This window comes from Parus major, chromosome 15 (assembly GCF_001522545.3).
Source record: "Parus major isolate Abel chromosome 15, Parus_major1.1, whole genome shotgun sequence".
NCBI lineage: Eukaryota > Metazoa > Chordata > Aves > Passeriformes > Paridae > Parus > Parus major.
The window spans coordinates 2,294,779-2,313,085 of record NC_031784.1 but is presented as its reverse complement, the minus strand read 5'-3'; the positions used below and the strand labels follow the sequence as shown (position 1 = coordinate 2,313,085).

General features: G+C 38.7%; 1 protein-coding gene across 5 annotated transcripts in view; it reads right to left on the bottom strand.

Annotated features, from left to right (window-relative positions):
* SBNO1 (strawberry notch homolog 1) overlaps positions 1 to 18,185 on the bottom strand; it is a 30,607-nt gene extending 12,422 nt beyond the window's left edge. The window contains exons 1-16 of one of the 5 annotated variants that reach the window (XR_004499639.1): positions 17,880 to 18,185; positions 12,318 to 12,451; positions 11,763 to 11,867; positions 10,599 to 10,908; positions 8,784 to 8,884; positions 7,589 to 7,685; positions 6,332 to 6,492; positions 5,238 to 5,371; positions 5,005 to 5,095; positions 3,905 to 4,066; positions 3,365 to 3,500; positions 3,180 to 3,285; positions 1,842 to 1,995; positions 1,571 to 1,753; positions 1,278 to 1,375; positions 457 to 608 (exon numbers count right to left, since the gene is read on the bottom strand). Coding sequence is in view for 4 of the 5 variants with exons in the window: in XM_033518298.1 (XP_033374189.1) it covers positions 457 to 608; positions 1,278 to 1,375; positions 1,571 to 1,753; positions 1,842 to 1,995; positions 3,180 to 3,285; positions 3,365 to 3,500; positions 3,905 to 4,066; positions 5,005 to 5,095; positions 5,238 to 5,371; positions 6,332 to 6,492; positions 7,589 to 7,685; positions 8,784 to 8,884; positions 10,599 to 10,908; positions 11,763 to 11,867; positions 12,318 to 12,449 (2,122 nt within the window). In the remaining variant the exon portion in view is untranslated. Of the gene's footprint in view, positions 1 to 456; positions 609 to 1,277; positions 1,376 to 1,570; positions 1,754 to 1,841; positions 1,996 to 3,179; positions 3,286 to 3,364; positions 3,501 to 3,904; positions 4,067 to 5,004; positions 5,096 to 5,237; positions 5,372 to 6,331; positions 6,493 to 7,588; positions 7,686 to 8,783; positions 8,885 to 10,598; positions 10,909 to 11,239; positions 11,666 to 11,762; positions 11,870 to 12,317; positions 12,452 to 17,879 lie in introns of those variants that run through there. The other 4 variants (XM_033518298.1, XM_015644055.3, XM_033518299.1 and 1 more) reach the window with 4 other exon arrangements.
* Positions 18,186 to 18,307: the final 122 nt, after the last annotated feature.

Below are 18,307 nucleotides of genomic sequence, written 5' to 3'. Positions count from 1 at the left end.
TTCAAATTTTTAAAAACAGAACTACTTAAAAGAACCTAAATCTTAAGGCAACCTTATCTTCCAAGTTTTTTATGTTCACCTAGTTTTAAGATAATCAGTTTGGGAAGGGGATGGTATTAGGCTTCTCTTTATTGAGTCTCAAGACAAAGAAAATAACTGCAGTGACTACATCAGGAAGTGGTCTGACACAGTTAAGACATTTTGGGATATGGTTCCATAATAGATCAAACAAATTTTGAGGAAAATTAACTAAAATCTACAGGTCATATTACTTCAGCAGCAATATAACACCCAGTAATGGCAATCTCTAACAACAGCCTTAAGAGACCTACAACACATTTTTTTTCATGGATTACTGTACAGATATTCCCTTTTCCCCCCCCACAAAGTTCACTCTTAGGCAGCTCTGAAGTTGCCATTTTCACTGTGGTGTTAGTGTAGGAACCTAAGCATTACCTTTTCGTTTCTTTACTTTGTTCTCCTTGCAAGGGCTGTCTCGAGGTGAATTGTTATTACTTTGAGCAGTCAGGTCAATTCCCAACAAGCTAAACAGCTTCTTCCTGTCTGGAGCTGGAAAGTGCTTTTCAATAAGAGACTGGAATACTCCTCTGTATAACAAAAAAATGGTTGCTCAGTGGAATTTGCATTTATTTAAAGTACAAACCTGTAACATTTAACAGCTTGCTTGACTTCTCTGAAGAATGGCTCCTTGTGAGTGCAGTTGGGCACTCTCTGATCACCCACATTACTGTATTTGTCCCCTTCTTAAAAGCAGATGTTACTTTTACAACACAGTTATAACTTGCTAAATTTATTCTTGGTAACAAGTGGCATTGCTAGTGCCATTTTTTAATTGCTCAATTTAAATAAAAGATTAAGTTAATAAATTAAGATCTTCAACAAGGCAGCCTTGGGATTGGCTCTGAGTCATCTGATCAAAGAGGGAAGTCATGGTCTGTAACTTGCTCTGGTGTAAATGCAGCACACACTTGGCAGGTCTCCCTGTTCCCCCAGTTTGAGGGAAACAGTACAAGCTGCTCACACCTGAAAACATTAGTTTGGAATGCCAGGAGAACCAGGAGCTAACCACTGCCTCACCTGAGCAGTGCTGCCAGATTTTAGGTATAGGCAGCTTCAGTAAAGAACATCAGCACTAAAGGATTCCCAACCTTCTGTGCACTGGTGCAGTTTGACACACAGAAGGACAAACAACTACACACACACAAAGCTGGATGAAGGTTTGTTTTGTAAAGAACAATTTTAAAATCCAGTCTTACTTTGCTGTAGAAACAAAGTCATTCAGTTCTCCACCACCTTCCTCCAAAGCTTCCAATGTTCTTGCTTCTCCTGTCGACTGCAGGCCAATGACAACGCACTGAAAGACAAATGAATAGCAAACACTGCCAGTATGACTGAGATGTAAGTTTATTTTGCCTGAACTTCTGCTCATTAGATACCACAAAGTACAAAAAGCATGCTCCTACAATGGCTGAAAATATTTGTATTATGTAAAAAAGAAATAGCTTTACATTTCAGACAAATGTTTAAAAATAAACCTTCATCATCTTACTTTGCCATTCTTGATTTCTTCCCGAGCCAGCTGCACCACCCTCTTCACCTTTGAGGCTATGCAAAGGTACTTGAAAAACCTCTGGTGAGCTGACCAGAACTGACCCCACATGGACTTTTTCATGCGCTGCTCTGCATCGATGAGATCGGCCGCTTGCTGAAACCTCTCTCGAGCACTGACCCACTAAACGAGAAAAAGAGCATTCAAATCTCAACCAACTTCAGCCTCTCAGAGCTCAACAGAGAAAGCAAATTTTCAAAGGGGTTCTTACCAGTTTGACAGATTTATTGTACATTTTAACATATTCCTGTGAGAGCAGAACTTCGTCGATTTTGAAAGTTACACCTGAAAAACTCAACTGTCTGGCTATGTACATTCCTCTCAGCTTCATATCCATAGCAACTATTTCCATGGCACCAACACCTCTAAAATAAAGGAACAATTTAAGTTCGTATTAGAATTTTCAAGAACAAGGATTTGTTTAAAAAATGCATCTAAACACAACCCCAAGTACTTTAGAAAAAAGCAGCTTACGAATGTGAAGGAATATGTTTTAGAAATAATTTGAAATTTAGTCTTTATAGAAAACTGCATCCCTGCCTTGTAAATATTAAGTGTATCCCAAGAGGTAAAACTCAGTTACTTTTTTCCCAAATGACCTAGGATGGATTAGGAGACAGTAATTTATAAATTGTAACTGGATAACAATGTTTGATCCACATATTAGCAAATTCTTGCTTTATAATTTTATAAACTGCTGATGATTTAAAATAATACAGACCATTTTAAGTTATTCAGATTTATGCTGATATGAAAATTATTTAATTAGTAAAGTAACTTCAGTTCTCTTCAACACCAACACACCTGGAGAGCACAGAAGTCACCTGCAAAACAGCTGACTGCTACTCATAGGCTTGGGGCTCTAAATCATTATTGCTTATTTTATATGCACTCAGTAATGAAGTGAGGCTAACTTGCAGAGTCCAGAAAAACCATACATCATGTAGGTAGTAAACAAGATGCATCCTAAGCCCTATTGTGGCATTCTGAAGTGTTCAAAATTATTTTTGAGTAGGCAAAGCAAGATGCTCACCCACCACAGAATGCAGCAGCGGCGTTTTCAACTGACCTTTAGTATTATTAGTATGTTCTGAAACACCAAGTACCTTGCAACAGCACAAAGAATTTCCCTGAACTGGGTTCTTATGCCAGTAAGCACAAGATTTCCTCCTGTTAAATTGCCTAAAATGAATGCATAAACATTAGAGGCCTTCTACAAATAGTGAGCCATTAACTACACTGAGCATACTCACTATAATACAGGGTGTTTTCATGGAGAGCAGCAAAGTATTTTGCTTTCCTAACACCCACATTTTTGAGAGGCCTCTTTTCCCAGAAAGCTTTTAAAGCTCTCAAAATTTTCTGTGAACAAAGGAAACATCTTATTTTTCACCACTTATGATAAATTACATTTCTGCTGGATTTAGAAGCCAGAGTTCTTAGTGTGACAGGACATGTTTGCAAAGGACTAGAGAGTGAAGGCAAGGAACTTGGAAGCACAGTTAGTCACAACCCTCTGCATTCTTGCTGTAGGCCTTTGAAATTTTACCTTCTTTCAACAGCCTGAATAAAATCACTGAATTCCCTAAACGGAGTTCCTTCACCCCATATTCCAAGACGGTTCATATATGCCATGTTTCTTGGCTCAGATGCACCTAAAAAGAGAAACATAAATCTGTACCAGTGCCAGCAAAACCATCCAGAGACATTTAATACAAACCCAGCAGGACATACCTGTGGCACTGGCATAAACAACCCTGGCTTTTGGAAGTTTATTTTGAAGTTCCAGTACAGCCAGACCTGTTTTTGTTGGTTTTGATGAACCAACAGGACACAGATTCTTTGCTTTGTGACACTCGTCAAAAACGATCTGAACCCTAATTAAGGAAAAGCTTTGTCCCAGTAATTTATAGAATGAGGAGCTAGAACAGAAGGCAAGAAAATCTACTACTTACAATAGGGGGTAGGTAGAAATTGTAAACTCAAGACACTAGTCATTTTAACTAAAACCCTTGGAAAAATATTTAAATAGCAAGTATTTAAGAACAAAATTACCAACACTCGAGTTTTTGAAAATACCAGTGATACTTCAAATATATTATTTAAATAAGTCTGTAAAAAATAGCAGTGTAAACTTTAGGTCCTTAAGGATAATAGTTTAATTTTATAGATTTTGATATTGCCATAACAAATAAAGAATACCTAAAAAACTTTGAAGATATAAGTTTAAATAGCAATTTGGTTATAATCAAAAGAACTCCAGAAAAAGGATACAACTCCATCAAAGTCTTCACCACACCAGTGAAGAAGCTGCTTTAATCTGGTTTTGTATTTACCACCAGACTGACTTTCCCCAATAAGAGAAGAATAGGTAGCAAAGATGACACCTTTCTTCACACTTCCATTATGTTTGGAAGAAATCTTCCCATACTTGAACTGTAATAAATAGAAATTACAGAAATTAATCAAGAGAGACCCCTCCTCAATCCCACCTAACAGATGATTAAGGGATGCTGGTGGTCTTCAGGTGTGAACACTTGGAGCCACCCATAACCCCACATGATGATCAGGGCACAGCTGATGGCAATGTGGTTAAGGGGTTTTTACTAGGCCTTACTTAAACATAAGACTTAAGGAAGACTAAATCTGAGGCTTCAAAAGCTTAGCAGCCACATTCTTTAGCTACATGGTTTCCATAGTATAAATACAATTGAGATTTTAGTTTCAATGTATCCCTTTAAGAGCCAATGCCTCAAGTGTACTTACAGCTGCTACCATAAATGATGATTTCTAAAGCCTTATTTTAGAAATTAAGAATTCACCAAGCAAAAATACCAACTTAAACCAAACTTTTAAGTTCAATGAATTCAACCAGTAATTACACTTTACAATTTAAGCAGCTAATCCAGAGCAGAGGCAGTGTCTCCAAAAATAACTGCACACACCACTGCTGCTTTAATAAATCACTGAGCAAGTCTATTATTCAAGTATTACACATAAAATGCATCACATATTAAATGTGCACTGAAAGATAGAAAGGAAAAAATTCAAATGCTACAAAGCCTTAAAGATTTAAAGAATATTTCAACTTCTAGAAAACACTCTACTAGTAGTGTCAGTAGTGGCTTGAAGTGTAATTTTAAAAAAAACCAAACACACATGCTTAAGACTTAATCCTACAAGGGGCCTATTTACATGATTAACTTAAAGCTCTGTGTGGTTCTTTGTAAGATTTAGGTCTGTCAAACAAGACCTAGACAGCAAATTTATTGAAATTAGTACATTCTTGCTCTTAAACAGTCAACATGCACAACTCGTCACACAAGCGTACCTAAAGGTTTGCCTCAACTGTACATAGTAAAAAGTTTCCACACCTTGTTTAATGAATGGACCAATATGTTTTTTGCTCCAATATCTCTCAAATCTCTTTCAGCATCGTATTTCAGATCATTTGACACGCTAAACCTGGAGACACAAAACAAAACACATTCTGTCAGTTACAGCAGCTCAAAAGGCGGTTGCTTGAACATTTGTCAGAAGACAGATGACCCTGAATTTAAGTCATAGAGTCACTGGAGTGTCTGCTCTAACAAATCCTGACACTTACCAGACTGCTCTTTTTCTGCCTAACAAGTAATTTTCATAGATTATTCCAGCTATGGTCCTTCCTTTTCCTACACCAGCACCATCACCTATCAAGAATCCAGCTCTGTCTCCATTGGGCAGGAATGTTTCATGTTGCTGTAGGAGAAAGAACAAAATACTTGTACTCATTCTCCAGAACACATCACAGGGGATTGTCAGAAAAGAGCAAACATAAGAAACATCCTATTGGAGAAGACCAGTGGTCCAAGCAAACTCCTGGAAGCAGGAAGAGGCATTTTATTTAGGGAGAGCACAGCACCATAACTGCATTGTGTGATCCCCTTTCTTTCCTCAACACCCAGAACTGCTCTAAACATCTGTCCAATATTTTGTGCCTTTTCCTAACCCACTGATAATCATCTGTACAGCCTTTTGTAGCAGCAAAACCCAGACATCCACAGCCAATGCATTATTCTGAATCTACCCATTTTAAACCAATCTACTGTCAGCATCACGAAGTTCTGCTTTGCTCTTGGTTTTGTGATACCACTCACTTCTCAATTATCTTAACCCTGATTTCATTCCCATTCCTTTCTCTCCTCTCCAGCCCCAGGTGTCCCAGCTGTGTCAGTCTCATTTTTATGAGGCAACTCTTCCCTCCTGTGACCATTTTAGCTGTCCTCTAACTCCACTGTCTCTCTCCCCAGCAGTCAGAGCACTGCATGCACATCTGGGGTGGGCACACTGAAGTTTAACCCAGCAGCAAAATAACACCCAGTCCTATTCCCAATTCCCTGCCCAAGGATGTCTAACAGGGCTGGCTTTCTCAGCCTGCTGCCACTGCAGCCATTATTTCAGAGAAATAAAAATGACTAACATGTTCTAAGACAGATAAGAGATCAGCATCATGGAAGTGGTTTAAAGGAAGTTTTCCTAGGTGTATTACCTCCCATTTATCTGAGCTGAAGCTCACCTGCCATCTTCTAATGCAACTCAAACCTTTAAGCTATTATTATTTTATCTCCTTGTAAAACTGACATAGCTGCACTTGTCAGATTGTAGTTTTTCTTCTTAAATTCTCTGTTAGCTTCTAAGCTGTGCTGATGTCTGGCATACCTGGGCTGCATAAGTGATTGCTTCGAGCTGCAAAGCTGACAACCAGCCACTGTCAATGGTTTCCTCTGATATTGATGTCTGGTACCACACATCAGGAGGAGTCACACTGGATAATGAGCTGGTTTCCACTACTGGGTCAGGATGACGTAGACCAATTTTTACTGGTGGAAAAAGAAAGGGAAGGAAGGCAGAAGATGAAAACAAAAGACCGGGTTCTGTTGCTGCAGCACAAGTTATTATGTTTACCCAAACAAAAATTGTGATTGCAAAGGCTGAACTCAACAATAAGTATGTTTCATTGCAACAATCTGTCAGGTGTTAAACTGCATTGCATATGAAGGAACATATTAATCTGAATTTATAACTACAATCTTAACTTTATCTTCTCACCACCTTCCCACAATTTTTATGAGATTAGATAATATTCACTTTACAGAAAATGAAAGTATCTGTGTACTTGACTTGCTTGAGAAAAACCAGTTTGAACCTTGTCTTCCCAAAAAGGCCAGAAGCAGCCTCAGGATGCCAGAATCACAAAAGCAACATTCTTCTCACTATTTATATAGTGCCATTTTTAAGCAGAATGGGAGGAGAAAAGATTTAGAACAGACATCGTTTAATTGCTGACAGATCTCATCAGTAACAATAAAAATTAACCACTTAGCTACAAACTCACTGCAAATTTTTTGCCTTGCTTTTACTGCAGGTCACTGTATTTAACAAACAAGATAACAGGTTGTTGTCAATTTGTCAATGGGTACAACAAAGAAATAGAAAAAAGAGGAAATGGCAATTAACAGCAGTAAAAGATTCACTCAAAAAACAACCAAGAGCCAGTTCTAAGTAGTCAGCCAGGAACAATGCAGGAAGAATGTACTTAGGGTGATTTCACACCAAAGGACTCAAACTGAATTCCTAAGTGTAGCAGTGAGCACTGAATTCCTTTAAGAAATTTCCTCTGCTGAAGCACAAGGCATCATAACAGAGGTAAAAAAAAAAAATTGTAACGATTTTGGTTCATTAATCATATCTGTGAAACAAATACTGCTTAGTATTATACTGAAGAATTCCTCTTCTACTTAAAAAATCTACTTACCTAACCACTACAAAAACAAATTTCCTAGGAAAACCCACATCATAATCAGGTCCTGTTAACTTCAGATAGGATCTATTTTCCGTGTTAGTAATTACACAAGAATAAATAAATTAACTCTTAAAGCATTCAGCTTTTTGATGTAACACAAGATCAGGTCATACATTTTATTGGCATATATTCAGCATAGGTCTCTGCATGGCCCATTTCTTCTTCATCTTCTTCCTCGGGTTCCTCCTCTTCTTTTACTGCTGGCACTTTCTAGAATAGAGAAATACCTGTGTTAGTCAAACAGCACATTGTTAATATTCCATCTCCTGGAAATTAACATGAGAAAGGAAATGAGGACAAACTTGCACTTCAATGTTTTAACACATGTAAGGGACAAACAAGTGAATTGCTGGGGAAACTACACACAAATGTAGATTTCTTACACTCTAAACAACCCTCTAAAGACACGAAATCAGGGAACTTCCTCTTCTTTGCAAGGAGATCAAGTACTCCAAACTCACATAAGCAGAATTAAAAAGACATTCTTCTTACAGCATTTTAAAACCAGACTATGACTTAAAGAAAATTGCCTTGACCACATGACAGCCCTAATGTTCAAGTACTCTCCCCCCACAGTCTCTTGCAGTTCCACATTCATGACATCATTTCACAACTTTATAGTTAAATAGTCAGTTCTGTCCAGTACTCTCTGAAACCTGAGTTACCCATTTACTGTGACCCTGACCAATGTAAATATATAAATATTTGTAAAGCACTCTATAGATGAAAAAAATCAAACATCTTCCACAGCTGCTAATGTTTAATACTAAAGAAGTGATCTGAAAAACCCCTTCTGTATGGCAGTCACTGAGGAGCACAGTTCTTCCCAAACACCAGCCTGAATCTTGTTATCAGTGAAGATGCCAAAACTCAAGTGTTTACAGCAGCAGAATGTAATTTTATTACATTTAGAAAATTGAATGATACTCAATTTACATCTTCAGCTGCCCAGAAGGACAGCCATGCTAGGGGGAAGTATTTCAGTTTCCTTGTTGCTAGTGACTTTAGAAGAAAATGTTTTAACCCAGAGGAAATGCTATGCTTATCACCTTTAATCAGAGCCACACCAGCTTCTGCTAAGGACAGTAATTTCTTGAAATTGTCATTTACTATCTAAGTCTGCTCTGCACAGCTGTTAACTTCACTCATCTAACCAAGTTTCATCTTGTGGAGCAACTGACCTTTTGAACAAACAGATGCACTTGACAGTTCCACCACACACAAGTATGAGTAACTCCTGAAAGTGGTCACAACTGTTTATGGCTGGCAACACACTGGTTTGGCAAATGAATCATTTGTGCCACTTACCACAGTAGGTGAAAAACTTCTCATTTTAATGTCATTTATCCATATTCTTGCTACCTCTTTTGTGGAAGCCTCCTTCTTCACTGCACCATTGCTTAGGTCAGCTGCAAAACAAAAGCTGTGTTTTACAGAATTTCCTCCAAACATTAACTCAGATAAACATGCTGCTCTATTAATGAGCTGGAAGAGAAGTTTAAAGTATCTAGGAGCACAATGATGCTTCAAGAACAAATTTGTAATAGGATCCTTTAAGAAGGCAATTTATTAACCTTCCTGTCTTCAGTCACATTTGCAAGGAACTAGAATAGGGCTCAGTACACAACTAAAATAATTTGCATAAGGATGGGTGCAAATACTGAAAGCAGCTGTCAAGCTTCCATCATATCAATGCATGTAATAAACTTAGCATAATTGCCCCTAAAAACAATTAGGGCACTTGCAGAAATAAATGTTTTCCTCAAAGACATTGCATAATTTAACTTCTTAATATTTTCCCATCTAGAACTCCTGCTGCCTGAATGACATGAAAATACCATTTTCCTTTCAGGAGCTTCTCTTTTCTACAAGCATTTGCCCTTTTTTTAAATAAACACAAGGAAAGATCCAGAGACACAGGAACACAAATAAGATTAGGAATGCAGGTATCCTTTTCACTTTATACAGAAGCTACAGAATCAACTGTTTTCTGCAGCTGTGTCACCCTAAGAGTTGCTGTGTGTTGGTGTCATCTATTCTGTAATTCTCTGAGTTTTCATTTGGTTTAATAGGACTGACTTATCCCCTTCTGCTTTCTCCCCTCCTCTTCCTCACTTCCTTCACTCCTTGCCCCAACTTCAGTTCATGTCCCAACTTGGGTTTGGGCAACCACTCCCTAAGAGAAAGCAATGACACAAGGAGGGACATTCTGCTTTTGTTTCAGTTCCAACAGACAGCTCCTGCATTGCACTCTCTCTCTGCATACAGAAAAATAGGTTATGCCAACCACACCTATAAAATCAGCAAAGCTTGTTTCAGAGACAATGAAAATAACAGAAATACAGAAAATGCCTGTGTATCTTTCAGGAAAAAAAATGCAGTAATAGAGATATTTTTAAACTGAACTAGCCTGATCTTAACCTCATGCAAAAATCAGAACACCTTGAAAGAGTTAGTTTCACACACATGCAAGTGTGTGAAATTTTTCCTTATACAAGTTAACCACCTCAGAAATAACATACAAGGAAATATTATGGAAGGAATAACAAAATGAAGATTTGGAGTGTAACAAAGTACTTGTGATATTTAACTTACTGCAACATTTCAGAAGTAACATGAAAATAAACAGCAAGTTTTTAGGACTTAATTTCTTAAACATAGATCTGATGCCTCCAATGAAACAAAGGAACAGACCTTCCTTTTGCAGGAGACACTTCACACAAACACCTTATGTGCTACAAATCTAGTTTGGAAGATGCTAAATAGAAAAAAGTACTAGTTTGTTGTAGTTCCAATTACACACTAGAACAGGAACTGGTGGAGACTTCAGTAATATAGCTAATAGACTTCAGTAATGTTCACTAGTTTTAACAACTTTCCCGCTGCAATCTGTCATTTTCCTCATTCCATGCAGTAAATCAAGAGTTTAATTTTTTAAACTCTTATTTCATACTACTTCACCCTGAATTCTAACACTACTACAGTTAGAATGAAATTTATCAGGTTCCCTGAACCACTTCATTTTACCAGGATATTGTACTAATCAATGAAAATCCATGATGTGCAAAGACCTTCATTATTTCACTATTTGTCTAAAACACTGTAATTACAAAGAAAACTCACTTGCTGCTGTTGCTACTGGTTGGGCAATATTAGGAGGTGGCTTCAATTTCATGAGTTCATTAAGACTATTGTTCTTGAGCAGATCTTTCAGCTGAATCTGGTCCTTGGAAGGTGCAGTGGTCAAGGCATTGCGAACTGCTGGTGCTGCCACCGAGGGCCGAGTGGTTGTGCTGGTCTGGATGATCTTTGCTACAGTGATCGTCTGCCTCGAGGTCGTGACAGGCGTCGTTTTTGTCACCACTATTGTTGTCCCCAGAGTTGGAAGCTGATTTATTTGATTCAGCACAAAGGTTGTGGTGGATGGTGGTTGCTGGCAACAAAGAAGCAGGGAAATTTTTAGAAAACAATCAAAAAGAAAGAGCAAACTTTATGAGACTTCATTTAGCACACAGTTTTTAGAAGAGTTTTTTACTTTGTAGTAAGAAATGTCTTCAAATAACATGCTGAATATGCCAGAGTAATTATCTTGGGCTGCAACACTCTGAGCAAAAAGTATCTCTCACTACATTGTATATATTTCAGAAAGTTACTTTTGAGATTTTATGGAAAAGGAAATAAATAAAATTAAAAAATTGATCACCCAGGTCCAAGATATGACCACTACAGTTTCTCCCATATCTGATAAAGCCAGTCCAACCCACCACAAGCCAAGGCTCAGGCAGTCAGTGTCACTGGCAGTGCCTGTGAGAAGGTATTCGTTTAACAACAGGCAAAAACTGTTACACAGTCAGCAGCTGGATGGAGGAGTGAGAGTATCTGAGAAAACTGCAGACACCAAGGTCAGTGAAAGAAGAGGAGGAGGTGCCCCAGGTGCTGGAGCAGGGACTTCCTTGCAGCCCTCGGAGGACTATGGATGCCAGGAGTGAAGTTGAGCCCAGGACAAAGAAAGAAGTGGGGAGAAGGTATTTTTAGATTTGATCTTATTTCTCATTTTCCTTCTCCATTGTTAACTGGCAACGAATTAATTTCCTCGAGTTGAGTCTGGTTTGCCCGTGACAAATTGCTGATTGTCCTGTCCTTATCTCAACCCAGGAGCTTTTCACCATCGTTTTTTAGCCTTTGTGCAACTGAGGTAGAGGAGTGATAAAGCAGATTAGTGGGCACCTGGTGCCCAGCCCAAGTTAAGCCCCTTCCCCATCTAAATCCTGGAGGACCAGTTCTTACCCGAACATTTAATAAGGCTGGAGTAGACACAGTCTCTGGTTCTTGTTTCACAGCAGCTGCAGCCTCAGTCTCCAGGCCCAGTTCTAATGCACTAAGTGGTACTGACTGCAGAGGAAAGAAAGCAAACAAGTCAGCAGGGATAAAACCTTAAGGCTTTTGTTCTCAGCCTGTGTCTGAAGTGGCTACACTCTGGCAGAGTGAAGGCCATCATGGAGCTTAAACATGGTATTTCATTACATTTCTTACGCATTTTATTGTAGAGCAGCTAGACCCCAATGACATGAGAGCTCTCCATGGATACCTGACATTATGTCCCTATGTCATATCCAGAATTAAGCGTATTTCTGTTTGTGCTGACCTCAAGTGTTTCAGATTGCTTTTTTAATAGAAGTTTAAAATTAATTCTCAAGACATTTTCTGATCTCAGTACTATAAAGCAAGAAACTTAAGAAAATTCCACATGCTTCAACCATTTGCTATGGAAATCACCCCCTTTAACCCCTCCATCACAGCAAACCCAAGTTCTCTAACAAACCCCTATGTTCTTGTTTTAACCTGCTGAACAGCTGGAGTTGGTGCTGGATTTGCAAGAACCACGTCTGGAGAGTCAATATCAAAGAGATCATTTGGACTGATTCCACTCTCACTCAAAGCAGCAAGCAACAGATCTTGTCCTGGCTCCACCATCTCTAAAAAAAAAAAGAAATTAAACTGTAAATACAAGTACATTTAATTCTGGTTTACTTTTTGCCCACACACAACTCCATTTCCTGGATCCAAGGGCATTCATGGTGCAGTCTCTTGTACACACTGTTTCACTTTTTAGATTTGCTCTTTTCTTTTGTTTATTTGTAGACTTTTCAACATACCTACCACATTTAAAAGCAGTGAGAATTAAATAGTTTACTACATAAAATGCTATCATACCCATAAACTCAAGACACCTTTTCTAGTCTTTGAGGCACTACATTTTCAAGCATTACAAGAAACACCAAGAGCAGAAATGGTGAGACCATGTTATGCTAATGATCTGTCTTTGTCGGTGAAGGAACTGCAAGGGAGAAACACAATTAAAACTCATTTACTTTATCTTGTAACAAGTTAGTGATAAAGAGCTTATAAGGAAAGCTTTAATTTCTTGCTTGCCCTTACATTAGGTTATATTCATTCACTGGAGAAATTTTGTTTTGCATATGGAGAGAACAAATGTGCCACTATTATAGTATGTAACTGCTTATTAAATAGGACACTAACATCAGGTCACAGACTCCTTTATGTGTAGGACAAGCAAAACTAATTTCAAAAAGCTATTCTAGTCCATATATAAACTTATTAAAAAGCCAAATACTCCATATTTAAAGATGAAGAGAGAAGATAACACATTTCACTTGCTTAAGAAGGAAACCCATCTGCCCTAGTATTAAGATAAAAATGAAATTATTTCACTGAACTTGAGCTGTTGCTTATACAGTCTAAAATACACCTCAAGCAAATCTTAATTTGACTTGCCTTCCACACCCCTCAACACCCACTGGGAACAAAACACTGAAACTCAGTGAAGCCAAACACCTACTCTAAAGCAGGTAAGAGGACAAAATTATTTGTTGGCATTTCAGATGTTCATTCACGAGACTCCAAAACAGCATTCCCTTGCTCATCCCTTCTACATGCACAGCTAAGCCACATTCAGCTGGCTGGTCACACATATTCCTCAGCACATTTAGCAGAACAGGTAATTCTTGTAATAAGCTAAGCCTCAGGCACTTAGTTCTTACTCTTCCCAGTTTTAGTCTGTGCAATAGCAAGGGAGAAACCTTTTGGCTGTGGATTCATATCGAGATGGTGGCACCACAAGGGGAAGATACATTTTAAGTCATTAAAGACTTAAAGATGTTCCAAACAATATCAAAGCAACAAACAATTGGTGAGACTGCTACTGACCACACATAGCCCCATGAAACAGTACTTGCTTGTCAGAACCAGACTTTTCTTTCTTAAAGACATTTGAGCTGACTGAATCAATTGGAAGAACGGTCTGCTTTGTTGTTGTGAGATACAGAAAATATTAAGAAGCATTAAGTCATCTACCAGATTTAATTGATATAGCAGCACCATTAAAGGATGTCACCACCCATCAGCCTGTTTCCCAGAATCCTGAATGGGTCAACTAAAGTGGTAAGAACTGACTCTTAGTTTTACTTTCATTCCAGAAAGATTGTGTTTTCTCTCTCAAAAAAGGGGACTACATACACACATTAATTAGGTAGGATAAATTGTTAATTTTCATCAGACTAAAATCTTAACAGTGACCATCACATCTAAGTTTAGAAGCTTGAAGCATTGTTATCAACTAGAAACAGGTGAGGGGAGGAAGGTTTAAGTCTCCAGATGAAATTTTTGCTTATCAGTACTTTTGGTGTTCAGAACTTCAGAGCAGCTACTGAAGATTAATTTCTTTATAGAAGGAGAATTAACACAGATCACCCCATCAAAACAGCTCCAAAACACTTTAAAATTGTAACTCCACAGTATCGACTTGGGAAAGAGGCACAAGCACACTTCCACACAGGCCAACACCTTTGCTCAAAGGACAAATAAACTAAAATGTCTAAATGTAAAGTGGAAAAAAAACATCAGTTAAGTCATTCTTTAGTCTGTATGGAGTTGTGATCACCTACCACTAAACAAAGATATGACTAATACTTGGTTGAAAGTTAAGGGAGTGGACTGAATAGAGGCACAATAAGGCTGAAGTTCAGGGATTTTCACTTAAGAGAACTAAAAGAAAATGAAAATACTCAAGAACTTCTAGTCTGCTCTCACAATATAGGAAGGAAAAGCCTTTCTATGAAGTTGAGACTCAAAGCAAAACCAGAGCTAGAAGAAAAACCCAACACCAGAACCACAAAAACACATCTTCCCCAGCCACCCTATGATGGTGTCACAACCCATCACATCTGTTTCAAGTCCAGTTTAACATATCCATGATTCCACTGACTTCTACATATTTAATCTTTAAAAACATGATTGCAGATACCTTAGAAATTTCAGAGTTCAGAAAAAAAAACCCAATTCATAGAAGTAATGCTTTAGTTACTTATTTTAAAGTTTTCAGTAGATGACTGGTGGTAGAAACTAGCAAAGCAATTCCTACAATTTCAGAGGAAATATCTCCAGTTTAGAAGCATCCCTTTCTAATGGGGCTGTTTTCATGTAAGAAACCCCCCAGCTGCACCTCTCTCCTGATACCCCAAATTTTAAGTCTTAAAAATTCATGGTTGCTCACAACCCAGCAAAAAGCTCCGTGAAACAACAGCAATTGTTTGTCTGTCAGTTTGGACAATGAAAGTTTGACTAGTTTCACTTATTTTGTTTCTGTACAGTAGGAACAAAGCTGCATTGTTCGAAACAAAAGGAATTCTGAACTTCTAGAATTTTTACACTAGAAGTCACTGAATACTAAGGACCAATTTTAGGCTTTGTGCAACTTCCAAGCACCAATGCTGCCTATCCTCCCCATTTTAATTTAGCAAGGAAATTAAATGAGGAAGAAAAAAAATACAGGAGAAGATGTATTGTGATAACTTAAGTTTATTTTCTGTAGCACACGTTGGTTAAGCTTAAAACATTATCAGGCTGAACCAGCTCCATAATCTTGCAAGGTAGGAGGCTCCTCAGTTAACACAAGTGAAAGTGACTTTATCAAGCTCTGCAGCTCAGCCTTGGCAATACTATATAAGGACCTGTTTGCCACATCTTCAAACTCTCTGAAAGAAAATACTTATTAAAAAGTTGTGAATATTACAAGCTGTTCCCTGAGCATTTCATCACTCAAAGAACTGTTTTGAGCATGTAGAATCTTGCAGATAAGATTGTCTATGTTTAGTGAGGTAGTCCAATGTCACTGAGCAAGAATCAGCCTATTAAATAAAACTAAAAAAATGTATTTATAAAATTTTGACAGCAGTAATATCTTAATTACTTTCTTTGTATTGAGAAAAAACAAACTGCTGCTATTTCAAGGGCTACCAAATCATATCAAACAATTCTGTAAGGTGCTCTCGTGATGAAGAATATAGCTTAAAACTTTGATAAAGACACGGTTTTGTGATCACTGCACATTATGTAAATAATTCCTGATTTAAAGATACAAAACCAGAATGCCATGTTTCATATCATGTCATGTATCCATGCCAACCTGGCTCACTCTCTCCTTCCATTTTAGCTTTGGTACAAAGAAACAAAACAAAAAAAAAGAAGAAAAAAGATTCTAAAACACATGTCGAGCAACCTGCTCTGTTTCCCCTGAGAAAGATAATGGTAGAATCCCAAACAATGAAAAGCCTTTTGATTTCTAGGTCTGTGAGTTACACATTGTAACACTGCATGCCTAAAGTGCTTATTTAAAAACCATAATCAATTACAGTATCATAAGTTGGTCCAAACCAAACATCACAACCAACCAGGCACTGCTATTCCCAAGTCCCTCAGACACCTGGGCTCTGTGGTGCACCCAACTGCAGACCTGGGTGTTAATGCTTGGCTGGGACACAAACAGCATCCAGCAACTTTTGTTCTTTTACTGGGAAGGTTTATCCCACTGCCTTTTTGAGGAATACCTGTCACCTGAACTGTACTGGAAGCCATTTATAATATCACACAAATACTGGAGTTGTACAGACAAGACAGCTTTGCCCTGCAAATTCTCTGCCTATCTAAACCAGGAGTTATTATTGACCTGAAAATTTCTCATCTCCCTTTGCAGCCTCTCGCAGCAGAGGTGGAAAGGCTGCTGAGCCCCGTCCCACCCAACAGGATTCTCTGGATTTCCACGTGGGTTCTGCTCATTTCCCAGCTTTTGCCTCCAGAATGCAACCTGGGTAACAGTAAAAAAAAACTTCAACCAACCCAACCCCTTCTGGTCCTCTCCAAGTCACCCTCCAATCAAAGAGCAAAACCCTAATTAATGAACTCGCTCATCCTTCCATGCCTTAACCTCAAGAGTAGCAGTTAATTTGGCATTCACACGTACAAAGGTGTTCTCACAAAAATCATAACTCAATGCCAATCCTGGAAAAATCATTCCCATTTTTCCAAGGCTGGTTACCACTCAAACATCAAAGCTTTCAAGGACACGAGGAACACTTCAGGGTGCTGTGGGGTGCAGCTCCACCTCAATGCTTTTTAATGACTGTTCTAAGAAATTTACAACTGTCATGTTACACAGTCTGCAAATGTGAAATTCACAAGTTTTGAAAATATTAAAAGAATTATCAATGCAATAATTTGGCATGAAATCAGCTTTCAGACTAAAAGGCTGGAGCTGGTAATTTGGCCAGTAGTTAAAGTTTTTAAGAAATAAAAACTCAAAGAAATAAGAGCAGCGTGTGAGCACCAGGACCTTTAGTTTCAGCCTGGGAGCCAGTTCCAGGTGTGTCTCAAAGCACCATTACCTATATCCATGACCTGCTTCAATGGCTTTTAGAGTAATTCTCAGTCAGTTTTGAAACCAAAGGAGTAGTCTGGACAAAAAGACAAACTGCCCACATTTCATTTCTAAATATTAAGATTGCATACAAATATAACATTTCATGGCTGTGAGGCAGATACAGAATACCAATTCAAATGTCATGCTGTTACACAATTTCAATTCTTGCTTTACAACATCAACTACAGATTTTCAATATTGGGGGAGGGCAGCTTAAAAAACATTAATATATGTTTTTAAATAATTTTAATCCAGACACAATATTGGTAGTCTAAAGCCAAACAGTCTACTACTGAGTTAATGTCTAACTTTACACTGTGTGATTGATCACACTGATTTTTTTTTTTTTTAACTTACTCTGGAGTTACCTAAGAGATCAATTAAAGGTTTGGTTTCTTTAAGCATTTACAAAATTTGCCTCATCTTTAACAGGTATCAAACACATACAACCAGCCTACGAGGACCTGAAAGAAAGTACAAGAGATCTAATTTATACTCTCAAATTCAGTATGGAACCTGGTCAGCTAAAAATAATAAAGAAACAACCTAAAAAAAACCCAGAACAAAAACCCAAAAGGCCTCTTCCCCATCAGACTGTAGGGGCATTTCTACGTTAAACTATTACTCACCCTAGCAACCTCTGTTTGAGGTGCGCTCGTTAAGCGTCCCTGGACTTTGAGGCCGTGTCTGTCGCCGCGGTTCGGCTCCCCGGGAGCAGCGGGGCCCCGAAGGGCTCGACCGGGCGGGGAAGCCCCCGGGGGAGGCGACGGGAGAGACTGGGGGGGGTCGGCGGCTCCTGCCCCGCCACCTTCCCACCAACACGTGTTCCCGACATAAACTTCCGGGTTGGGCCAGAATCGGCTGCGTAATCCTGTCCCATGCGCGACTTTTTGTTTCCAGACCTTCACCTCTTTAAAGATCCCTTCAACAGCACCGCGACCCCGGGGAAGGGCGGGAGGGCTCCGTCTCACGGCGGCTTTCGGAGCCGCTCCAGCACCATAAATCAAACACCCCCATCCCCCCCGCCTCGTCTCTCCATTTCAAACCTCAACAATCA